Genomic DNA, 26974 nt, shown 5'->3' on the forward strand with positions numbered 1-26974 from the left:
AAAAAAGATGCAATAAATCTAAGTTGATTTGCTTTATAATAATTCTTAAAATTTGGAAGTTGTAACCCTCCTCGACCAAATTTCCATGTCAATTTTTCCAACGATATTCTTGACATCTTACCTTTCCAAAGAAACTTCCTCACATATTTATTTAACTCTTGAAAAAACTTCTGGGGTAGTTGTATTGGTAGTGATTGGAATAAGTATTGTAGTCAAGGGAATATATTCACTTTTACGGTATTTACTTTACCTACTAATGTTATTGGTAATATCATCCAGTTATCAAGATCTTCTTGAATTTTTTTCAATAATGGTAAGTAATTTAATTTATATAAGTTCTTTATATCATTATCAACTCTTATACCTAAATATTTTATACCATTTGTTGGCCATCTAAATTGAGTTATTAATCGACATTGACTATAATCTCCTTTAGTAAGAGGTAAAATTTCACTTTTATCCCAATTTATTTTGTAACCTGATATTTTCCCATATTCTTCTAATCTAGAGGATAATTTACGCAACGGGTGCAATGGGTTTGTTAAGTAAAGCAGAACATTATCAGCAAATAAGTTAATCTTGTATTCCTCCTGATTAACTCTGAAACCCTTAATATTTGGGTCCATTCTAATTAATTCAGCTAATGGTTCTATCGCCAACACAAATAAAGCAGGTGATAATGGACAACCTTGCCTAGTTGACCTTGTTAACTGAAATGGTGTTGAAATTTGACCATTTGTCACTACTTTAGCTTTGGGATTAGTATTTAAGGTTTTAATCCATTTTATAAAAGATACTCTTAACCCATATTTTTCCAATACCTTAAATAAAAAATCCCATTCCAATCTATCAGATGTTTTTTCTGCATCTAAAACAACTGCCACACTCATTTCCTCCCTCTTTTGAGCCAAATGAATTATACTAAATAACTGAGTTACATTATCTGCTGATTGTCTATTTTTAATAAATCCTGTTTGATCCATATGTATTAATTTTGGTAAGTATTTAGATAATCTGTTAGATAAGATTTTTGCTATTATTTTATAATCAGTGTTTAACAAAGAAATAGGTCTATATGATGTTGGCTTTAAAAGATCTCTATCTTTATTTGGCAATACTATTAAAATAGCTGTCGAAAAAGATTCTGGGTTTATTACTTTCTTTCTGCTTGATGTATTAACTCCATAAAAGGAGGAATTAATAAATCTTTAAACTTTTTATAAAATTCAGGCGGAAAACCATCTTCTCCTGGGGATTTATTACTTTGAAATGATCCTAGAGCTTCTTCGACCTCTTTTAATGTAAAAACCATCTGGGAATCTTGTTCTTATCCACAGAATCACTATCTGTCACACTAACCAGCGAATCCCTTATCAAGTGTTTGCCTATTCTTTCTCTTTTGCTACTGATCTACAGAGCCAGACTCTGTTGCTCCAAGGAGAAAAGGCCAAGTTCACTCAAACTGCTTTCATAAGGCATGCTCCCCAATCTAGGCAACATCCTTGTAAATCTCCTCTGCACCCTTTCTATGGCTTCCACATCATTCCCATTGTGAGGCAACCAGAACTGAGCACAGTACTCCAAGTGGGGTCTGACCAGGGTCCTATATAACTGCAACATTACCTCTTGGCTCCTAAATTCAATTCCACGATTAATGAAGGCCAATACAACATATGCCTTCCTAACCACAGCGTCAACCTGCACAGCTGCTTCGAGCGTCCTATAGACTTGGACCCCAAGATCCCTCTGATCCTCCACACTGCCAAAAGTCTTACCATTAATACTATATTCTGCCATCATTTTTGACCTACCAAAATGAACCACTTCACATTTATCTGGGTTGAACTCCATCTGCCAATTCTCAGTCCAGTTTTGCGTCCTATGAATGTCCCGCTGTAACCTCTGACAGCCCTCCATACTATCCACAACACCCTCAACCTTGTGTCATCAGCAAACTTACTAACCTATCCCTCCACTTCCTCATCCAGGTCATTTATAAAAATCACTAAGAGTAAGGGTCCCAGAACAGATCCCTGAGGCACACCATTGGTCACTAACCTCCATGCAGATTATGACCCATCTACAACTATTCTTTGCCTTCTGTGGGCAAGCCAGTTCTGGATCCCCAATGCAATGTCCCCTTGGATCCCATGCCTCCTTACTTTCTCAATAAGCCTTGCACAGGGTACTTTATCAAATGCCTTGCTGAAATCCATATATACTACATCTACTGCTCTTCCTTCATCAATGTGCTTAGTCACATCCTGAAAAAATTCAATCAGACTTGTATGGCACGACCTGCCCTTGACAAAGCCATGCTGACTACTCCTAATCATATTATACCTCTCCAAATGTTCATAAATCCTGCCTCTCCATCAACTTACCTACCACTGAAGTAAGACTGACTGGTCTATAATTTCCTGGGCTATCTCTACTCCCTTTCTTGAATAAAGGAACAACATCTGCAACCCTTCAATCCTCCGGAACCTCTCCCATCCCCATTGATGATTCATAGATCATTGCCAGAAGGTCAGCAATCTCCTCCCTCGCCTCCCACAGTAGCCTGGGGTACATCTCATTAGGTCACAGCAACTTATCCAACTTGATGCTTTCCAAAAGCTCCAGCACATCCTCTTTCATAATATCAACATGCACATGCTTTTCAGTCTGCTGCAAGTCTGCACTACAATCACCAAGATCCTTTTCCATAGTGAATACTGAAGTAAAGTATTCATTAAGTACCCCTACTATTTCCTCCAGTTCCATACACAGTTTCTCACTGTCACACTTGATAGGTCCTATTCTTTCACATCTTATCCTCTTGCTCTTCACATACTTGTAGAATGCCTTGGGGTTTTCCTTAATCCTGCTCGCCAAGGCCTTCTCATGGCCCCTTCTGGCTCTCTAACTTCCTTTTTAAACTTCTTCCTGTTAGCCTTATAATCTTCTAGACCCCTAACATTACCTAACTCTCTGAACCTTTTGTAAGCTTTTCTTTTCTTCTTGACTAGATTTATTACACCCTTTGTACGCCACGGTTCCTGTACCCTACCATAATTTGCCTGTCTCATTGGAAGGTACCTATGCAGAACTTCACATCAATATCCCCTGAACATTTGCCACATTTCTTCCGTACTTTTCCGAGAACATTTGTTCCTAATTTAAGCTTCCAATTTCCTGCCTGATAGCCTCCCAATTCCCCTTACTCCAATTAAACACTAGTCTAACTTGTCTGTTCCTATATCCCTCCAATGTTATTGTAAAGGAGATAGAATTATGATCACTATCTCCAAAATGCTCTCCCACTGTGAGATCTGACACCTGACCAGGTTCATTTCCCAATACCAGATCAAGTATAGACTCTCCTCTTGTAGGCTTATCTACATATTGTGTCAAGAAACCTTCCTGAACACACCTAACAAACTCCACCCCATCTAAACCCCTCGCTCTAGGGAGATGCCAATCGATATTTGGGAAATTAAAATCTCCCACCATAACAACTCTATTATTGCACCTTTCCAGGATCTGTTTCCCTATCAGCTTCTCGATATTCCTATAACTAATTGGCAACCTATAAAAAACACCCAGTAGAGTTATTAACCCCTTCCTATTCCTAACCTCCACCCACAGAGACTCCGTAGACAATCCCTCCATGACGTTCACCTTTTCTGCAGCCGTGACACTATCTCTGATCAACAGTGCCACGCTCCCACTTCTTTTGCATCCCTCCCTGTCCTTTCTGAAACATCTAAAACCCAGCACTTAAAGTAACCATTCCTGTCCCTGAGCCATCCAAGTCTCTGTAATGGCCACCACATCATAGCTCCAAGTACTGATCCACGCTCTAAGCTCATCCGCTTTGTTTGCAATACTCCTGGCGTTAAAATAGACACATCTCAAACCACATGTCTGAGCGTGTCCCTTCTCTATCACCTGCCCATCCTCCCTCACACACTATCTCTAAGCTTTCTCTATTTGTGCGCCAATTGCCTCTTCCCCAGTCTCTTCAGTTTGGTTCTCACCCCACAACAATTCTTGTTTAAACCCTCGCCAGTAGCCTTAGCAAACCTCCCCGCCAGGATATTGGTCCCCCTGGGATTCAAGTGCAACCTATCCTTTTTGTACAGGTTACATTTGCCCCAAAAGAGGTCCCAATGATCCAGAAATCTGAATCCTTGTCCCCTGCTCCAATCCCTCAGCCATGCATTTATCCTCCACCTCATTCTATTCCTATACTCACTGTCGCATGACACAGGCAGTAACTCTGAGATTACTACCTTTGTGGTCCTGCTTTTCAACTTCCTTTCTAACTCCCTGTAGTCTTTTTTCAGGACCTCTTCCCTTTTCCTACCTATGTCATTGGTACCAATATGTACCACGACCTCTGGCTGTTCTCCCTCCCACTGCAGGATATCTTGGATGCAAACCTGGGAGGCAAACTGCCATCCGAGTTTCCTTCCTGCATCCACAGAATCACCTGTCTGACCCCCTAACTATAGAGGCCCATATCACCACTGCCTTCCTCTTCTTTTCCCTACCCTTCTGAGCCACAGGGCCAGACTCTGTGCCAGAGGCACGGCCACTGTTGCTTCCCCCAGGTGTGCTGTTTCCCCCCAACTGTACTGAAACAGGAGTACTTATTGTCAAGGGGTACACCCAGGGTACTCTCTTGTACCTGACTCTTCCCCTTCCCTCTCCTGACTGTTACCCACTTGACTGTCTCCTGTGGCCCCAGTGTGACCACCTGCCTATAACTCCTTTCTATCACCTCCTCGCTCTCCCTAACACAGTCCCTTAGGAGCTGCAGCTTGACACACTGGGTGCAGATATGGCTGTCTGGGACTCAAGGACCTCCCACATCTGACACCGAGCACAGAAAACTGGCCTCACACACATACTACTTCCTTTCCGCAATTAACACAGGTAGACTTACCTAGCCTTGTTACCGCCTAAGCCTGTTGAGCCAAAGCCCTATCGCTCTGCTACCTCTCACTCCGCTGCCCACTGGATATGGCAGTTTTCTTTTTAAACTTTTTCCACTATACTGGCTGATGTCATGTGCCTGTGCAGTCTTGCCTCTCTTTTACCCCAAGTAGTAAAACTGCCTTAATTCCTGAAATCCTTAGCCGTTCACTCGCAGCCTTCTTGCTCCAAATAGCCACATGGGTACTCTGCTCTGACTGCTTATTCCCTTTCACACTCCTAACAGATACCCCATTACTGTGTCCTGCAACTTGGGAATAACTCCCTGTAACTCTTGTCAATCAACTTCTCTATCTCCTGAATAATCTGTAGATCATCCAATTCCAGCTCCAGTTCCGTAATGTGGTCTGTTAGGGGCTGCAGCCAGATGCACTTCTCGCAGGGGTAGTCATCAGGGACACTGCAGGTCTCCTGGACTGCCCACATCATGCAAAAGGAGTACACCACAGCCCTGGTCTCCATTCCCACTGCTCTGGCTTGTGCTATAATATCTTGTATGGTTCTCAATCAGAAGGATAGTGACTTCATAAGTAAGTTTTTAAATCACATAATTTAAAACCTTTTCTATCAAGAACACAAACAGAAGATTAGCATGCATGTAAAAATAAAGGTTACCTTATACACAATTTTAACAAGTTCCACTGGGGTGAAACACTTCCCAGGATGCTCTTGAAAAGCTTTCAAAATTTGCTGTTCTCTCAAGTTTCTGTGAAATGTATATTCTCTGATTTTATCAGAAGCATTTTGCACAACTGGACCATGACCTGGAATGCAAAATAGGGCGTGAAAAATCAAAAAAGCAGTATTTCAATTGTTCATTCAGATAACACATGGCCATATACTGAATGCTATTTATGATCTCAACCAGCTAGCTAGATTATGGCATTTCTGTTTTGTATATAATTTGAAAATATAAAATCTGAGAAGAACAATTAGTTGAAAAAGATTATATTAAAGGTTTATTTTAGGAGTTCAAATACATTATTGGTATTACAGAAGACGTCACAGGTGAGTTCAATGTAAAAAAAGTTGCCTCCCTCTGCAGATCACGAATAAACGTTTCTATTTTGCTCTAAACTCGTTTTTTCCAATCCTGACAATGATTTGTGACTCAGTCTTTACAAAGTAACTATCTGGCATCAGAATAGATCACTGTATTAATGATTACAAGGAACCACATCGCCTTACTAAATACAGTCTGGTTAAACTGGAATGAAAATATATCACTGTTGTTAGCTCTTTCCACATAATATAACAAGCCTGGATCCAACACCTCTGTGCAGAATCCAAGCTCAAGTGCCAAGTTCATGACAATCATACAAGAACACAAGAATGCAAACTGAACTGCTGGCAACCTTTTCCAAACATGCTGTGATGGCATAAATTCTGGGAAATCTGCTAGAAAGGCCAATGACAGGTTAGACCTGCAACAAAAGTACCATCTTCATCAAAACACTGATGAGGAAACAAGTGTAGGAGCCACGTATCTGTCTGCAGTGGTATTCTGTGTTGCACGTTTATTATGGTAGTCACATGGGGGGTGTGGTAAAAGTGTAAGATTTACTTCCGTATTTGTTCTTTGTTCTCGGCAGTTTAGTACTAGGACTATCTTTTGTTATATGTCATATCTTTTGTTATGCTTAACTTCGTTTAATTACATGTGAAATCATTTAACTGTACTCAATTTTGATTAACTTCAATTAAGTATGCTTAATATCTTTAGCCTTAGTTTCAGAAATTGCATTGCTTCAAGATTATTTGTTTTGCTAATTGCCAATAAAGGATTGAATACATTTCTTCAACTTTGTGGAACATGATTATTGGGTTGATTGGAGGGTGTGTCATACAAGGGTAAGAATTCAAGGGGGTTACCAGCACTGGCTTGTTCGAGTTTGCCAGTAAACAAACAAGAACATTTTTGTGTGTTTAGAATTTTAGTTACTTGTTACTTAATGTTTTCTATCTTTTTGAATGTCCGTGGGTAGGATATATTAAGGACTGTCAATATATTTTCCAACAACAACACACACAAAATGCTGGCCCAGCATTTTGTGTGTGTTGTTGTTTGAATTTCCAGCATCTGCAGATTTCCTCATGTTTGCTCAATATATTTTCCACCAGTTTTATGAACAGAGTTAGCCAAGATGCTTATTTTGCATTTGTGCTCTTCTGAATAAGTAGATTGAAAACCCATTAAGATATACATGTCATACGTACAAACTACTGGAGAAACTCAGCAGGCCAGGCCGCATCAATGGAAAAGAGTAAACAGTCGAGATGTCTTGGCCCAAAATCTCGACAGTTTACTCTTTTCCGTGGATGCTGCCTGGCCTGCTGAGTTCCTCGTGCAATTTGTGTGTATTGCTTTGATTTCCAGCATCTGCAGATTTTCTCTTGTTTAAAATATACACTTGACATGTACCATAACCTGTGGTGACTTTTCTGACCCAATGTATAAAATGTTTTCCCACTGCGGGTTCTTGGAATTTTTCCCAATATTAAATAGAGACTCCTTGAAATGTACAAACAAACATGGGTAGAATATACTGTATAGAATATACCATGAAACAAGCAATGCCACATATACCACACTTTGTGAAGTATTTAAATATAGAAGCTGTTGGAACCAACATAGACCAATGAAGTGTATTTTACAAGCAATTTCCCTCTTTCCTATGAAATACCCCAGTTCACTCTTCTATTCCCACTGGCCCCTAACATTTTTCTCCCCACCTGCTCCTTCTTGTCCCTCTTCTCACTTCCTCCTCCCATTTCATTTGCTCTCTCCAAGAGTATATTTTGTGCCCTTGCTTTCCTCACTAGTTCTTTCCAGAAATGTTTAACATGGATTTTAGGGAGTTGACATACTGGTCTTCTCCTTAGCCTTAGTAAGCTACTACTCAGAGACCTCATCCCTGTCAACAATGTACGGATTACCAGGGCACTTCTCATTCACCCACATCTCAGTGCACCAAAGTTCCAACTTTCTAATATCCAAGATGTGAAGGGTAATCACAGAAAATCGGATAGAAATGGACCAACAATAGAAATTATTGATCATTACTATTACTCTCAGCACACATAACAGAAGATCCTGTATCACACGCATCTAAGCTGGTTTAAACAAAAATGTCCTGGAATAAACACAGGAATCAGTTTTTATTGCACAAAGTTAGTTTTCCCATCAGAACATTCAAGCTGTGAAAAGCTGAAAGAGCTCCTCAAAGGCACCTTGCTCAGTGACATGTGAATGTGATGTCAGGAACTTCCAACCATTGCTGAATTTATTTATTTGCTAGGTTACTTAAAAGAACGTTAAGTCAACGGCAGAACACAGGCAAGGAACATCTATGGAATAGTTAGAGATTATGTTCTGACACAGACTGTGGTGGAGGCTGAGTCCGTGGGTATATTTAAGGCAAAAGTTGATCATTTCTTGATCAGTCAGGGCATCAAAGGATATGGCGAGAAGGCAGGTTTATGGGGTTGAGTGGGATATGGGATCAGCCATGATTGGAATGGCTGAGCAGACTCGATGGGCTGAATGGTCTAATTCTGCTCCTATGTCTTTATGGTCTTATGATGCAACATTCATTACCAAACAAGTTAATCTTCAACATGAATCTATCAGCTTTGATGGTTTTGCTCATTTCTCAAGTAAAATGTTATTGAATTTAATTTCACAGAGACATGAACGGAATTAAGCAATATTCGCTTAAATGGGAGCTATTAATGCTTCATGCAAATGATTATGTCATTAATTATTCCCATTCTTTGTTCAGTTTTCTCTCTCCAATCAAGATCTCAGCTACTGGGATTTGATTCTACAGTCCAATGGTATTTAGACCCAAGTGACTAGAACACAAAGTTCTGTAGGCAATTCAAACAGGAAAACATTACACAAATAGTCCTGATCATGCTAAATGGATACAAACTCGTTACTCAGTGGATCTTGTTAAATTCAAATCAAGAATTTTCCCTCCATCATCACCTACGTCTACTTTGATGACTTAAGTGGTGCTCTGGAGCGGGTCAGATAAATTGTATCAGGTAATTATGCATTTTTAATGACAAACCAGAATAGTTAGGTTCATAGGTACTTTTCAGTTCAAACTTTTGTAGTGATAACCTTATCTCTAATAACTCATCTGTTTATTTTATTGACATTAAAATTCAGTAATTTATAATGCAAAGCAGTTGGGGAAATCCACTCACCTGGATATATTAAATCGGCTTTAATGTCTAGTAATTTTTCCAATGAAGTCATATAATCATACAAGTCCTCAAATACAGCTGTACCTTCTCCCAAAATACAGTCTCCAGAAAATATAGCATTTTCCTCTTTAAGTAACAATGCCATATGATCACTTGTATGTCCAGGCGTGTAAATAGCCCTGGTAGCAAAAATATCATTTCAGACTACTCATTTATAGATATGTGAATTTCATAACACTATTTTAGAGAACACTAGTGTGTCACAGATATAATGCATAATCTTCAGTTTTCTGGGTTACAGAAAAACTGATTCATGAAAAGCTGAATTCTCCTAGCCTCTCAAGTATAATATTCTAATATCTTTACCAAAGCAAAAAATAATGCTTTCTCTAAACTGTTCTTCAGGTAGGATCAATCATGACGAACCTGAGCCACCTTTTGTTTGCGCAGATTTGTCATTAAGTTGCTAATAGCTTTCTTGTCACTCCACCCAAGCTGCACACCATTCATTAACAGATGTTATTTAACTTCAGTGAGTTACCTAACATTAGTAAGAGCTGTTTTGAACAGTGGTGGAACAAGAGATTCAAAGATATTGTTATGGCTCAGTTGCCAGTCCAGGTCCAGATACAGAGTCTAAGCCCAGCAGGGAAGGTATTGCAACTGAACACCTGGATCCAGAGCAAATGCATAGGTAACAGGCTGATCACAAAGAGGCAGATCAAAACAGCTTGCTTTATGGTAATGAAGGGGGATTTAGGAAGAGGCATATTAGTAAACACTCCCCAGGTAACTCTTTGAAAGCTTTTGGATTGAATAGATCTTGATTACAGCTTGGTTATTTCCACCCCCCCCCCCCCCCCCCCCACCGAACCGTTCATCACCTCAAAACCTCTCATATGCTTGCTTGACCTAATCAAACTCTTAGCATTTGGTTTAGATTAGATTGGGTATCAAAAATAAAATGTATAATAAACAGGCTCAGACTTAGTTTTATTCTCAAGCACAACTCTATGTGGAAAGAGCAACAACCAGAAAAAGAGAAACAGCTAAAAACAATGTACAATAGAACCTAAAGCTAGTACTGCTCTCAGAACCAGGGCAGCAGAAGTACTTGGAGACGTTTGGCTGATGGACAAAAGGAGTGTGGTTGAATGTCAATCTCTATTTAAAAAAATGAAGATATTTTCATATTCCTGAATAAAGTCTGGAAAATACAAGTTTCAGTCAACCCAGTAATATGGTTCAGCAAATCAAGATGTGCATGGTTAAGGAGGTTTTAATGGAGCAGCATGACTAATGACAGATCATAACTGTTTAAATGGGGGATAAGCATATTAACAGTAGCAGAATGTGTATGTTTTGCCAGTAAATCATGAGTGGAAAGAGAATATATAACTGAGAACCTGGACAAAAGTTGCCAAAGAACTGAGGAGTATTTAGTCCAGGAATGGACACATAGTGGAGCTTGGAGCAGAAAGGGAATACGAATAAAACATAAACCTAATCAGAGATTCCTTTTCCAACATAGGCACAGTGGGACCATAAAAGCCACATGAAATGTCAACTTTTAGAGAATGGCTAAGAATATGGATGAGAGAATTTATGATGAAAGTTTTTTTTGAGAGGAAAAGTAAACAACAAACACTTGTACATTTCTATTCATCCCCTACATTCATCTTCAGACTAAGCTGTTTCTCCTAGCCCCAGTACTGTACTGAGGTTCAAAGTTCAAAATGGATTTATTATCAAACTATGAAGACTATATACAACCTTGAGATGTGTCTTCTTGCAGGCAGCCACAAAACAAAGAAACTCAACAGAATGCACAAAAAATCCTACACAAAGACTGTCAAACACCCAAATGCGAATAAAAGAACAAATTGTGTAAACAATAAAAAAGTAAACAAGTAACGCACTGTGACTGATTACTTGTACTATTTCAATTTCTTCATTTTATAAAAATCTGCATTTTGCTGTTAATGGTAAATAACTGAATCAGAACCTCTAATGTCAAATGAAAATGTTTACAAATGTAAAAAGCAATTACAATGTCCTCATTAAAATTGTGAATACCTTAGTGTGGCTCCCTCAGTCTCCAACACATCTCCATCCTTTAGATATGTATATTGGGCTTCACCTTGTCCAATCATTTCTTTCTCAGGTGGTTTGCGTGGAAGTTTGCTAATCTGAACATTGCCACCTTATAATATATAATCAAATATTGACAAAAGAAAATATAATTAATTTACAATCTAAGATGATATTGCAGACCTGGTTGATAATACAAACTCAAAATACATTTCAAAAATAAATCTGCACAAGACACATGTTTTCATGGGCCCAACACTGTTGGCTGAAGGGCCTGTACTATGCTGTAATGGTCCACGTTCAATGTTTTCAGATAATATAGACAAATGAATGTCAGCCTTTTCAAATTAAAGTACCATTTTAAAATCACACATAACATTCCAGAGTTATACAAATAATGCTGAATAGTCAAATAGAAATATATTTCATTTATTTTAAGATTCTACTGACCACTGCCATTGCATGCCATAAATTCTGGAATTTCCTTATAGAATATTACACTTGACTTCAGAGAATTTGAAGAAGAATATAGAATCTTGGAAAATTAAAGTAGAGAAACACTGTGCATGTGATTTCCTCCTGTCTTTTTTCATATTATACAAACAAATGTCCGGTTTAATTTGGTGATTTCTGGCTGGTGGCAAATGAAACAAGGAAAACAACTAAATCAGAATCAGATTTAATATTACCAGCACATGCTGTGAAATTTGTTAACTTTATGGCAGCAGTACAATGAAATACATGATAAATATAGAGTAAAAAACTGAATTACATTAAGTCTATTAGTTAAAATAAGTAGTGGAAATAAAACAGAAATAAAAAAGTTGTGAGGTAAATGGGTTCAATGCCCATTTAAAAATTGGATGACAAAGGAAAATACTTTGTTAATCACCCTTTTTCTGGTAAGTGATCATTGCAAATGATAGTCTGTAACTTCCCTTTGAACTTGGAGGCAATTTGATGTGGCAGAACTGAGGCGAGGTGAGGCGAGGCGGCAAGCCTGTTGCCAAGAGTGAGGAAGACAGGGTTTGGTCAATTCAAGCGCCAGGCTGAATTGGAAAGACTGGGGACAGGCCAAATTGAGATGGTGGGGTCCAGGCCCCAGAGAGCATCAAAGCAACTGAATGAGATACTTGGATGACAATTTAAGTGCTGGGCTGATTTGGAAAGGTTGGGTTCACGCCAATTCAAGGCGCAGGGTCCGGGTCCTAGAGCATATCGAAGCAAATGAACCCAACATTTGGAAGATGATTTAGGTGCTGGGGTAGATTGAAAATGTCAGGGTGTTGGGGCCTGAGGCGGGTGTCGGGCTGGTTCAACTAGTTACTCTGTGAAGTTTAACTTGGCTCTGCGCTGAGCTAAGGGTCTGGAGACAGACTCTCTGTACACTTCAGTTCAGAACGCTATTTGCTTGTGTTTATCATTTACATGATTTATTTTTCTCTGCACTCTGGGTGTTCGACATTTTTTTATGGGTTCTTTAGGGTTTCTTTGTTTCATGGCTGCCTGTAGGAGATGAATCTTAAGGTTGTATAATGTATACATACTTTGATAATAAATGTACTTTGAACTTTAAAAACAATAAGTATTTTACTGTACAGTTTAGTGAAAATTAATGCTAACTAGCATTAATGTAATAATTCTATCTTGGGATCCAAGTACCCTATTTATGCAGCTACACCCAATCCATTAAAATATAATTGGAATTTGAATTTCAAAGCGACACAGAAATTACACAAATTCCTATTGATAAGGTATTTTGTATTATTTTTAAAGGAAATGCATTACAAATCTACAATAAATTTCATAGTTTTCATCCAAACTGCTCCGTGCTGTTTTTTGTAAGCCACCTACAAACTACAGAGCATCTGAGTTATTCCTGATCCTTATGGTGCTTCAATATTTTATTCAGAGTTCTGTGTCTCTAGTCGCTATGAGTAACCTCTGAAGGAAGATGATAATCACCATATGGGTGACAGATTTCTTTTTAAATCACATCATGTTAATCTTTATTAGGGAAATATACTTCTCTTTTACAGAAAATGCTGGAAATACTCAATATTATCGGGAAGCAACTATGAACAGAGAAACACTGTTAGGTTGAAGACCCTTCATCAGAAAGAGAGAAAATAATCTACTTTAAATTGCAGAAAGGATGGGTGAAAGATTGGTAGACCAAGGGTTATATTCTGACACAACGAAGCTATGGTGAGCATAAAAATAGAAGGATGATGATCTGTTGACAATGACGGTTGGTGGGATGAAATGTGAGGACCAGGGAACTCTTATCCTTTCTGTACACAAAGACTGGAGATCCCAGAGCGAGGAACGAGCTGATGTTTGGTCATTGCTGGAATGGACTTGGGGCCGAGTTGAAGTGGCAGGGCCCAGGTCCAAGGAAGAGGAATGAACTGCTGCTTGGTTGATTTAAGTGTCAGGCCAGATTGAAAAAGCTGGGGTGTTGGGCTGATGTTCCGCTCACTGCTCCACGAGGTTTACTTGTCTCTGAGGCTGTGGCCTGCAACTAACAGACTCCTGGACTGACTTCAGCAATGATCTGGCTTTGTGGGGTGGAATCACTTTTGTGAACTTTAGTTCTGAGTGTTAATTGTTTACTTTTTATTGTTTGCATGATTTGTGCTTTTTTTCACACATTGGGTGTTCGTCTTTCTTTTAATTAAAATTTTTTTCATTGAATTTTCAAATAGGTTACAGAAAGCAAAAAAATTCTTCTTTCTTCTTTTTTCTCTATAGGGATATGTTTGGGGGAGGAGTTAAGGGGAGGGGGAAGAGTCGATAATTTTTTTTTCTTTTTTGTCTTTTTTAAAATGGGGTTCTATTGGGTTTCTTTATTTTGTAGCTGCCTTATGTTGTGTACAGTATACATACTTTGATAATAAGTGTACTTTTAAATTTGAGACTAGATGGACACTTCACAATTTCCAAAACCTTTAATAAGGTTTCACCACTAGATGCATCCTACCTTCTTTTCAGTGTTACATAAAACATAGAAGCAGAATGAGGTCATTTGGCCCGTCAAGTCTGCTCCACCTTTTCATCATGGCTGATCCATTTCTTTTTCAACCCCATTTTCCTGCCCTGACTAATTAAGAACCTATCAGTTTCTGCCTTAAATACACACAATGACTTGGCCTGCATAGCTGCCTGTGACAATGAATTCCACAGATTCAGCACCCTCTGGCTAAAGAAATTCCTCTTCATCTCCATTCTAAATATACATCACTCTATTGAGATGGTGCCCTCTGGTCCTAGACTCCTCCACCATAAGAAACATTCTATGTGCACTCACTCTAGGTCTTTCAATATTCGATTGGTTTGAATGACATTCCTCTAATTCTTCTAAATCCCAGAGACATCAATCACTCCTAATACAATTAGCCTTTCATTCCTGGAATCATTCGTGAACCTCCTCTGAACCCTTTCCAACATCAGCAATTTTTTTCTTAAATAAGGGGCCCAACACTGCTCACAATATTCCAAGTGAGGCTTCACCAGAGCTTTATAAAGTCTTAGGTTTAAACAAATGTGTTTATATTCTCTCATCATCATCATGTGCCATGTCATATGATGTGGGCAATCATTCTCTTCCATCTGTCCATGACCATGATAGTTCTTGGCAAATGTTTCTGCAAAAGTGGTTTGCCATTGCCTTCTTCTGGGCAGCGTCTTTACAAGATGGGTGACCTCAACCATTATCAATACTCTCTAGAGATTGTCTGCCTGGCATCTGTGTTCACAGAACCAGGACGGGATATACACCAGCTGCTCATATGGCCATTCAACAATTGCCCAATTGTCCTCATGGGTTCAAATACCCTGATTCGGGAAGGGGGGCACTAAGCAGGTGCTACACCTTGCCTAAGGGTGACCTGCAGGCTAAAAGAGGGTAGGTGTGCCTTACACCTCCTTTGGTAGAGACATATCTTCAACCTGCCACATACTCTGGTCCTCTCAAAGTGAATGCTAACATCGCATTTGCCTTCCTCACCACTGACTCAACTTGCAAGAAAATCTTTAGGGAATCCTACACGAGGATTTAGAAAACAGACTATGCTTTTATTCCTTTTATCCAATGCATGATCATACACTTCCCAATACCATATTCCATTTGCCTCTTCTTTGCCCATTCTTCTATCTGTCCAAGTTCTTCAGTCTCCCTGCTTCCTCAGCACTACCTGGCCCTCCACCTATCATCTGCAAACTTGGCCACAAAGCCATCAAATTCTATCATCCAAATCATTGAAATATAATGTAAAAGTAAGCGGTCCCAACAGAGACCCCTGTGAAACACAACTGGCATCCTGTTGCACTCACCTCAATAATAAACAAATACTTTGAGAGGCTGGTGAAGGACTACATCTGTAGCATGCTACCGCCCACACTGGACCCCTTACAATTCCTCTATTGACACAACTGATGAGACAATAGTGACAACTCTACACACCATCCTTACACATCTGGAGAGAAGGAATGCTGTTCTTGGACTACAGTTTAGGATTCAACACCATAATTCCCTCCAGCCTCTACAAGAAGCTCAGAGACATTGGCCTTCACCCTGTCTTGTATAGCTGGATCCTGGATTGCCTGTCAGATCACAGCAGGTGGTAAGAATGGGCTCCCTCACATCTGCCCCTCTGACCTTCAACACAGGAGTCCCTCAGGGTTATGTACTAAGCCATCTCCTTTACGCTCTGTATACCCATGACTGTGTTGCCACCCACAGCTCTAATCTGCTAATTAAATTTAATGACTATACTACACTGATTGGTCTAATCTCAAATAATAATAATGAGGCAGCCTACAGAGAAGTCACCACCCTGACACAGTGTTAACAAGAAAACAGCCTCTCCCTCAATGTTGCAAAAAACAAAGGAACTGGATGTGGACTACAGGAGGAATGGAGACAGGCTAGCCCCAATTCACATCAATGGATCTGGGGTTGAGAGGGTGAACAGTTTTAAGGTCCTTGGCAATAAACATCTCACGTGGTCTGTACATACCGGCTGTGGGGTGAAAAAGGCACAACAGCACCTTTTTCACCTCAGACAGTTGAAGAAGTTTGGTATGGACCCCAAATCCCAAGAACTTTCTATAGGGGCACAATTGAGAGCATCCTGACTGGCTGCATCATTGCCTGGTATGGGAACTGCACTTCCATCAATCACAGGATTCTGCAGAGAGTGGTGCAGACAGCCCAGCACATCTGTAGATGTGAACTTCCCACTATTCAGGTCATTTACAAAATCAGGTGTGTAAAAAGAACTCGAAGGATCATTGGGGACCGGAGTCACCCCAACCACAAACTGCTCCAGCTGCTACCATCGGGGAAACGGTACTGCAGCATAAAAGCCAGGACCACCAAGCTCCGAGACAGCGTCTTCCACCAGGCCACCAGACTGATTAACTCATGCTGACACAACTGTGTTTCTATATTATGTTGAATGTCTTGTTGCACAAACTATTTATCATAAATTATTATAAATTGCACACTTAGATGGAGATGTAACGTAAATAGTTTTACTCATGTAGATAAAGGATGTAAGAGTAAAGTCAATTTAATTCATTGGCAGCCAACCAGAAAAGGCTCACTTTATTCCTATTCTTTGCCTCCTGCCAATCAGCCATTATTTTATTCATACTATTATCTTTCCTGTAATACCATGGGCTTGTAGTTTGTTAAGGAGCCTTGTGTGTGGCACCTTGTCAAAGGCGTTCTGAAAATCCAAGGACACAACATCCACCGATTCTCCTTTGTCTATCCTGCTTGTTATTTCTTTGAAGAATACTAAAAAATTTGTCAGGCCAGATTTTCACTGAAGGAAACTATACAGACTTTGGCCTATTTTATCATGTTCCTCTCAGTGCCTCAAAACCACATCCTTAACAATCAACTCCAACATCTTCCCAACCACTGAGGTCAGGCTAACTGGCCTACATAATTTTCTTTCTCCTGCCTTCATCCCTCTTTAAGAATGAAGTGATACTTGCAATTTTCCAGTCCTCCAAAACCATTTTGAAATCTACTGATTCCAAAGGGACTGTGGCTTTCACATTTCCCTGGACCACACTTCCATCTCCACCAACTACAGTACCTCCTTTCTCATGCAACGAGATACAACACCTGTTGCTACCAAACAGGAACCTAAACATTCCTTCCATGGAAAGCAATGAATCACACGCACTTATTCTATCCTAGTGTACAGCATCTGGTTTCCTCTGTACTGGAGAAAATAAACATACTTGGTAACTGCTTTATCGAGCAACCGTGTACAGTCTGGACCAGTGAATCAGAGCTTCCTCTTGCCTGCCACTTTAATTCTCTGACCTTTCCCCATTCTGACCTGTCTATGGCCTCTTGCACTGTGATATCGTGGACTAATGGAAACGAAGCACAGTACCACAGATGTGGTATCTTCCATTTGGGCATGTTACAGTATTACAGATTCCAATCCAATTAATAATTCAGTTAATTGGGTAGTCAATAATTCAATCATTTGTTTTCTCCGTTCCAACAGACGTGTCTGATTTTACTGTGGTTCATCTTCCAACAAAATGGTGCCAGTGACCAATGTCGACATCTTACAAAACTACCAGATACTCTCCTTTACCTAGACATATTTCTTCTTCTAGTTGACCTTGTTAACTGAAATGGTGTTGAAATTTGACCATTTGTCACTACTTTAGCTTTGGGATTAATATTTAAGGTTTTAATCCATTTCATAAAGGATACTCCTAATCCATATTTTTCCAATACCTTAAATAAAAAATCCCATTCCAATCTATCAAATGCTTTTACTACATCTAAAGCAACTGCTACACTAATTTCCTCCCTCTTTTGTGCCAAATGAATTGTACTAAGTAACCGGGTTACATTATCTGCCGATTGCCTATTTTTAATAAATCCTGTTTGATCCATATGTATTAATTTTGCTAAGTATTTAGATAATCTGTTAGATAAAATTTTTGTTATTATTTTATAGTCAGTGTTTAACAAAGAAATTGGTTTATATGATGTTGGCTTTAAAAGATCTCTATTTTTTTGGCAATACTATTAAAATAGCTGTTGAAAAAGATTCTGGAAGTTTATGCGTTCTTTCCGCTTGGTGTATTAACTCCATAAAAGGAGGAATTAATAAATCCTTAAACTTTTTATAAAATTCGGGCGGAAAACCATCTTCTCCTGGGGATTTATTACTTTGAAGTGATCCTAGAGCTTCTTCGACCTCTTTTAATGTAAAAGGCATATCTAATACCTTCTGTTCTTTCAAGGTCAATTTTGGAAGAGTTATTTGTGATAAAAACCTTTCTATCTTGACATTATCATTTTGTGATTCTAATTTATATAGTTCAGAATAAAAATCCTTAAAAGTTTCATTGATTTCTAAAGGTTTACAAGTAATTTTATTTACTCTTGTTTGAATTGCATTTATCGTTTTAGAAGTCTGGTCTGTTTTTAACTGCCAAGCAAGAACCTTATGTGATCTTTTACCTGGTTCATAATATCTCTGTTTAGTTCTCATAATTGCTTTTTCTGTTCGATATGTCTGAAGTGTATTATATTGTAACTTCTTGTTAACAAGTTGTCTTAGTTTTTCTTCTGTCATATATCTTTGAAATTCTTTTTCTAATTTTCCAATTTCTCTTTTTCCTATTGATCTATTTCTATCATATATTCCTTCTTAATTTTAGGTATAACTTATTATCTGACCTCTCAAATATGCCTTCATTGCTTCCCACAATATAAATGTACCATCATATAAATGTATGACCACAATATAAATGTATGAATGTGAATTTGTATTAAAAAAACAGAATCTGCTTTTTCATAAAACACACAAATCTTGACGTTTTAATAATATTGAATTAAATCTCCATCTATAAATTGATTCCTCTTTATCTATTATTATCATTGTCATTATCAAAGGAGAATGATCTGACAATATTCTTGCTCTATATTCCATATTCTTCACTCTGTCTTGAATATTCATTGTTAATAGGAAAAAATCTATCCTTGAATAAGTTTTGTGTCTATTTGAATAAAATGAATAATCTCTTTCTTTTGGGTTAATTCTTCTCCATATATCAATCAAATTTAAATCTTTCATTAATGATAAAGTTAATTTTGCTACTTTTGATTTTGTGACAACCTTTGTTGATCTATCTAAAACTGGATCTAGACAAAAATTAAAATCTCCGCCTATTAATATTTTGTCATGTGCATTAGCCAAATTCAAAAAGACCTCTTGTATAAATTTTACATCATTTTCATTTGGTGCATAAATATTCGTAAGAGTCCATAGTTCTGAAAAAATTTGACAATGTATAATTACATATCTCCCCGCCAAATCAATTAATACATTTTGTATTTTAATTGGTAAATTTTTATTAACCAAAATTGCAACTCCTCTCGCCTTTGAGTTAAATGAAGCCACAATAATATTTCCACTTCAATCTCTTTTTAATTTCTGATGTTCTATCTCTGTTAAGTGTGTTTCTTGTTAAAAAAAGCTATATCTATTTTCATTTTTATAATGTATGTTAAGATTCTTTTTCTTTTCACCAGTCCATTAAGCCCATTAACATTAAAACTTAAAAAAATTCAGTAAATTAGTCATTATTTTTAATTGGGTTACTCCAATCTATAATAATACCTAATCTTTCAACTTTTGTGGTGCCTTGGGGAGTCTTTTTAAAATTCTCCATGTTGCTATCTTGCTATGTGGGGACATACATAGCAGACCACTGAAACTTTTAAAAACAAGTTAAAAAAACTTCAAAATAGATTCTAAAAATTACAATTTAAAACTATGCATACGTCAGGATGTTCAATATTGACTACAGATCAGCAATTATTATTATCAACCTCTCAAAACTTATCAATAAACTTCAAGACCTTGGCCTCAATACCTCCATGTGCAACTGAATCCTCAATTTCCTCATTGGCAGACTCCAGACAGTTGAGATCAGCAGCAACATCTCCTCCATAATCTCCATCTGCACAGGTGCACCACAAGCTGTGAGCTTAGTCCCCTGGTCTTCTCACTGAGTACCTATAATTTTATGGCTAAGTATAGCTCCAGAGCCATATTTAAGTTTGTTGATTACACCACTGTTGTATGCCAAAACAAAGTTGTAATGAATCAGCACAGCATAAAGGAGGTAAAATGAAAATCTGGCTGAGTGGTGGTAAAACAATGACCTCTCCCTCAATGCCAGCAAGACCGAGGAGTTGATTATTCACTTCAGGAGGAGGAAACTGGAAGTCCATGAGCCAGTCCTCATCAGTGGATGAGGGTTAGCAACTTCAAATTCCTCAGTGCTATCACTTTAGTTGTCCTGTCCTGGGCCCAGCGCGTAATTGTAATTACAAAGAAAGCATACTATTTGAATATTCAGCATGGCATCCAAAACTTTGACAAACTTCTATAGATATGTCATGAAGAATATATGGATGGGCTGCATCACAGCTTGGTATGTAAACTTCAATGCCCTGGAACAGAAAATCCTGCCAAAAGTAATGGAATCAGCCCAATCCATCATGGATAGAGCCCTCCATACCAATGAGCACATCTACACAGAGCGTTGTCACAGGAGAGCCGCATCCATCATCAGGGACCCCCATCACCCAGGTCATGCTCTCTCTCACTGTGGCTAACAGGAAAAGGATACAGGGACTTTCAAGGACTCTTCATCTCATGTTCTCGATATTACTTATTTACTTGCTTTTTCTTTCTTTTTCAATTTGCAGAGTCTGGTGTCTTTTACACATTGGTTATTCAGCCTGTTGGTGTGCTCTCTTTCATTGATCCTATTATGTTTATTGAATTGAGTATGCCTTCAAAAATTAATCTCAGGGTTGGATTTGGTGGCATATATGTACTTTTGATAATAAATTTACTTTGAACTTCTCTTCTTTCCCAGTCCTAAAATGTTTAATTCCATTTGTCATTCCACAAACACTGTCCAACCTGCTGAGTATTTCCAACATTTTATATTTTTATTCTTGATTTCTAGCATTTGTTGTTTCTTTGATTTTCACCTTTCATTTTCAAATGAGAAATCACCATTCAATTGAGAGAAAGACTTGGCTATTTTGAGGAAAATTACCAGTGGCAGGAAAACCCTTCAAGTTGGCAGACTCACCTTCAACAATATTTTTCAAGATATCTGGTATGCCTCCAACATGATCATTGTGCCAATGTGTCACCAGAATTTCTTGAATACTGGTATTCTCTTGGACCAAAGTTTCTTTCAAACAGCTGATGTATTCAGGTACGGCTGGTTCACCAGTGTCAATTAAGAGCCGTCTGTAGGAAAAGTATTATGATATTACTCAGGAACTTGAAATTTTCTTTTAAATTTACTGCTTGAATTTTTAAATCTTCAGTATACTAAATGGAGTACCAGTTCCTAAGCCAAATGATTAAGTATCAACAGGCAATAATATTTGAAAAGTCAGAAGGAAGGATTAATTTCAATGTAGTACTTGATTTTTTTTAATTCCTTGGAGATGTGAGTTGATCAATCGTTAGGTTTCCCATGGTTAGCAACTCCCCAAAACTTCTCCTCCATTTATGAGACATGAGCCAGGAGTGCACCTGAATACTCTCCACTTGTGGGAAAAATAATAGTCAAGAAAACTGCCTGCTTGATTGGCACCCCATTTAAAAATAAAAATTATTTCAACCATTAAAGTATCACAGTTGCAATATACTATCCACAATATATCTACTGCAGTTACTTGACCTTTCATTAATTACAAGGTCAGCAGGTTCACATGAACACCTCTATCTGCAGATTCCCCTCTAAGTCACATAATTAAAAGTGTTTGGATGAAACCATGTCTATATTCTGTTGATGGTATTTTATTTAACTGGGTGGCAAACTTCAGAGAACAAGCAGACTTTTTTTTTTGCTGAGGATACAGAAAAAGATGATGAAGGGAATGCAGGTTTTTAGAATGCATTTGACCAAGTCCTCCATAAGAGACTGTCCAGCAAAATGCAGGTCCAGGAGAATAGGGAAGTCTTTAGCAGCATGGATTAGCATAAAGATCAAAGTCAAAACCAAGTTTGTTGTGATATGCTCTGGTACATATACACACAGGTGTGATGAGAAACTTACTTACAGCAGCATCATCACAGGCATATATCATCATATAAGCAGTATTCATAAAAATAACAAATTAAATATAATTTATACACATTTTTACAAAAAATAACAATTAAAACCCAAGTCCATTTCACTGCAAAGTGATCTTAGTGTTGCTAAACTGTAATGATTATGGTTTTGTTAGTTGGTTCAAGAACCGAATGGTTGAAGGGAAGTAGCTGTTCTTGAACCTGATGTGGCACTTCAGGCCTTCTGAACCTTCTGTCCAATGTGGAAAAAATGGCAGGAGTAATTGAGTCATGCAAAACATTTTTTTTCCGCACACTGTAAGATGACTATAGTGTTGCTGAGGGAGATTTGTTCATTCTGAGAATGTTACTGATGTAGATTAGAGTGCGCAGAATAATATTTGCATTTAACATCAATGTGTGAAGCAAGGAAAACAATAATATAAACAGCACAGTGCTAAAGAGTATGCACAAACCCAGATAACTGGTATATATCCAACATCTTTGAAAGTGGATGGGCATATATGTATGGTATTTAGCAGAAAGCAAGATCCTATAGTTCACTGGGGTGTAAGTATGAAAGCACCAGTACTATTTATTACCTTTATAAAACACTGGTCATGGCACAATGGCACTTGATGTTCAATCTGATTCACCAAAAAGGATGCCAATGTACTAGAGGGTGCAGAAGATTTCTTGTAATGGCTCCAGTAATTAGAGATCTCAATTATACGGACAGTCTGAAGAATCTGATGCTGCTCTCTTGAGACGAAAATTTGAGGAGTTTTTGGAAGTGTGAAAGATCACAATGGGTTTAGTTAAGGGAGAGAGAAACTATTCACTTTAACAGATACTTAAAGACTAGGATTACTGATATAAAGTGATGTGTAAAAGATGCAGGTAGATATTAGGATTTTTTAAAAATAGAGACTTGGTGATGATCTAGAACTGCTTGGTTCATTAAGTCCCTGAGCTTCCAATCACCTGCCATTTTAATTTACCATCTTACTTCACTTTCTGTCGGTGTCCTTCTGCACTATTACAAGGTATAATGCAAGCCATGTCACAAAACCTCATCTTCAGTTTGGTCACGTTGTAGCCTTCAGGAGTTGATATTGAGATCTCCATTCTTAGATAAACATAGAAAACCTACAGCACAATACAGGCCCTTCGGCCCACAAAGCTGTGCCAAACATGTTCCTACCTCGGCTTTACTCATACCTCTCTATTTTTCTAAGCTCCATGTAGCCATCCAGGAGTCTCTTAAAAGACCCTAATGTTTCAGCCTCCAACACTGCCGCTGGCAGCCCATTCCACGCACTCACCACTCCCTGCGTAAAAAACTTACCCGACATCTCACATCTAGATAATTTACATGTTCTTTCTTTTTGCATGACATTTTGCCTATTATTTTGGCTCAATTTTTCCTTTTTCAGTGCCATCTGGCTTGCCAACCATGACCCACAGCCTTACCCACATAAAGAACTTTAATCTGATTTTAACTGTCAAATTCTTTATTCAACCTCTTTGAAAATTTTCTGCATTCCACCCAGCTCCTTCTTCACCTTTTCTGCTAGCTAAAACTAATTTGTTTCATTTTCCAGTGTGTCACTATTGCAGAGGACCTGCCCTGGACCCATCATATAAATATAATTGTTAAGAAAGCACGACAGCACCTCTATTTCCTCAAAGGTCTGCAGAGATTCAGCATGTCATCAAAAACCTTGGCAAACTGCTATAGACGTGTGGTGCAAAGTGTGCTACTGGCTGCAATATGGCCTGGTATGGGAACACTAATGCCTTTGAGTGGAAAGTACTTCAAAAGTTAGTGGATTCAGCCCAGTACATCACAGGTAAAACCCTCCAAACCATTGAGCATATCTACATGAAATGTTGCTGTAGAAAATCCATCATCAAAGATTCTCACCACTCAGGCCGTGCTCTTTTCTCACTGCTGCCATCAGGTAGAAGGTAAAGGAGCCTCAGGATTCGCAAAACCAGGTTCAAGAACAGTAACTACCCCTCAATCATCAGACTCTTAAACAAAAGGGGATAACTACTCTCAATTAAGGACACTTCTATCTTGTTATTTCATGCTTGTTATTTGTTATTTATTTATTAACTGCATTTTAAGTTTGTTTACAGTTACTGTTCTATAGATTTGCTAAGTATGCCTGCAGAAAAAGAATCTCAGGGTTGTATGTGCTGACAGGTATGTACCCTGATAATAAATTTACTTTGAACTTTCCGAGTCTTTTGACAGTTCCCATCTTTTCTCTTTTCATAGATGCTGCCTGACATATTGAATGCTTCCAACATTTTGTGCTTTTTTCAAATTTTTAGCATCTGTCTCTTTTTTGGATCAATTTCCATTAAAGCCATTTCCAACACAGAAGAGAGATATGGCTAGCTGCTTTGGGTAAATGTGCACAGGTATAAGGTACAGAGCACTTTCTATAGGCATTAGAATTTGCAAGAGTATGAGTCATAACTAGTTGGGTGAAAGTGGGTCAATGTTGGAACACCTTGTGGTGAACCCTGACACAAAAGAGACTGCAGGTGTTAAAAAAACTGGATCAATGCACACAAAATGCCAACAACTCAGCAGGCCAGGCAACACCTATATGGGAAAATGAATAGTGGATGCTTTGGGCTGAGATTTACTGGAGAGCATGCAGGGAAAAAAAATCACAAGGATTCTTGCATGGATTGGCATACTTTGAGCAAAATTTGGAGGGAAGGAAGCTAAGGAGTGACCTAACAGAAGCATATAAGATTTGAGCGTCACAGTGAGAGGGTAGATGGTCGGAATCTTTTTCCCCATGGTAAGGAAATCAAAAACAAGACAGCATAGCTTTAAGGTGGGAGGAAGGAATTTGAAAAGGGATCTGAATGGTAAGTTCAAAACACTCAACGCTGGAGGATTTCAGTTCAAAACACCGACTGTTCATTTTTTTCCATAGGTATTGCCGAATCGGCAGAGCTCCTCCAGTTGTTTGTGTGTGTGTGTGTGTGTTAGAGTAGCAGTGATAGCCAAATACACCAGGAAGGGGATCATCCGTCTCTCCTTGAGAGAAGGGCAGGGGTACTTAATTCCACTCGAGACTCTCCGTCCTCCGGGTACGTCACTTCCCACGCCCTCGGTCTATACTCACCGGGAACCCGTACCTACTAGGTAGGTGTTAGTACCCTGCAGGGTCATTGGGCCCGGGTTACAGCCCAACACCCGGACCACCCGCGCCGACAGCCGCTGCACCTTGGGCAACGCCACGGCCATCGCAGCCGCCGCGCCCCCGCGCCCGTGACGTCTCGCGGGGCCGCGCACGGAAACTGACGGCCGAGATCAAACGGCGTCCGCCATTCGGACCTGGGCGGGCGGGACTCGGAGGGTAACGAGGCCCGAGGCAGCCTCGTGTGGACGGGGCATTGAGCATCACGGACCTAGATAGAGACTGGGGAGCCTGTGTGTAGTCCACTCATTTTTAACATTAGTGATATTTTCTTAAATGTTGGATCAGTAATTTCCAAACAGTCATGTGGCACAGAACCAGGAATATTTATAGTTAGGAAAATGCATTAACGAAGTAGAGGAATGGGAATGTCAGCGGGGGTTAAATTTTTCTGTTGCGAAGACTCAAGTTATTGATTTTTTTTCTAAAAGGAATATTATACCCAAAATTGATCTCAAATTATATGGTATACTTCTTAAACAAGAGTCTGCGGTAAAGTTTCTAGGTATGCTGATGGACACAAGGCTAACACGGAAAGTGCATGTGAATAAAATTCAAGAGAAGTGTAAAAAAAGCCCTTAATGTGCTACGTTTCTTAGTTGGTGTGATTACGGATGTGTTGCTTATTGGTCAGCCTCACCAGTGGTTTTAAAGCCCTTTAATAAAGTTCAGGCTCGAGCATTGAGATTATTTTGTGGTGCGATTAAATCATCTCCAATTTCAGCACTACTGGCAGAAGTGGGTGAAGAACCTTTACATTGACACAGGTTACTGTCACCAATGGGGACATATGTAAGGACATAAAGTTGCTTGTACAATATTAGCAAAATTAGTAGACTGATGGGAGCATTGCATTCATAAGGTCTCCAGTTTTGGGTGGATGGGAAATGAATGGGCACAAAAACCTTGGGTTCTTTAATGTGGACTATGACCCCAGTGTACCCCTTCTGTCATTCCTCTCTGTGTTTTCCCTTTGCCTGTGGCTGATTTGGGCCATCAGGAAAAGATCAAGATGAGGATTGATTGTATATCAATCAATCCTCACAAGAAGTTCAGCAATATATGCAAAGCAGATATTATGGTATCTTATGTATCTACACAGATGAAAGATCCAGTGACATTCTTTCTTTGGAATTAATTTGCATGATACAGGTATCTGTAGGGAGTCCACTTGTCAAAAAACAACGCATCATATATTTGAACACAGTTCCTATGAAGTGCAAAGGAAACATCTAATTGCTAAATTGAGAACTTTGGGACAGACACAGTTTAACATGGAAAGTTTGGCAGGATATCACTGCCAGCATAGAAGTG

General features: G+C 38.8%; 1 protein-coding gene across 1 annotated transcript in view; it reads right to left on the minus strand.

Moving 5' to 3' along the window:
* lactb2 (lactamase, beta 2) overlaps positions 1–25757 on the minus strand; it is a 39785-nt gene extending 14028 nt beyond the window's left edge. Inside the window, exons 1-5 of the mRNA XM_059982647.1 lie at positions 25586–25757; positions 21454–21617; positions 11275–11401; positions 9199–9377; positions 5599–5747 (exon numbers count right to left, since the gene is read on the minus strand). Coding sequence (XP_059838630.1) covers positions 5599–5747; positions 9199–9377; positions 11275–11401; positions 21454–21617; positions 25586–25707 — 741 coding nt within the window. The 5' untranslated portion in view covers positions 25708–25757. The remainder of the gene's footprint in view (positions 1–5598; positions 5748–9198; positions 9378–11274; positions 11402–21453; positions 21618–25585) is intronic.
* Between the last annotated feature and the right edge of the window lie 1217 nt (positions 25758–26974).

The sequence above is a fragment of the Hypanus sabinus genome, chromosome 1, assembly GCF_030144855.1.
Source record: "Hypanus sabinus isolate sHypSab1 chromosome 1, sHypSab1.hap1, whole genome shotgun sequence".
Taxonomy (NCBI): domain Eukaryota; kingdom Metazoa; phylum Chordata; class Chondrichthyes; order Myliobatiformes; family Dasyatidae; genus Hypanus; species Hypanus sabinus.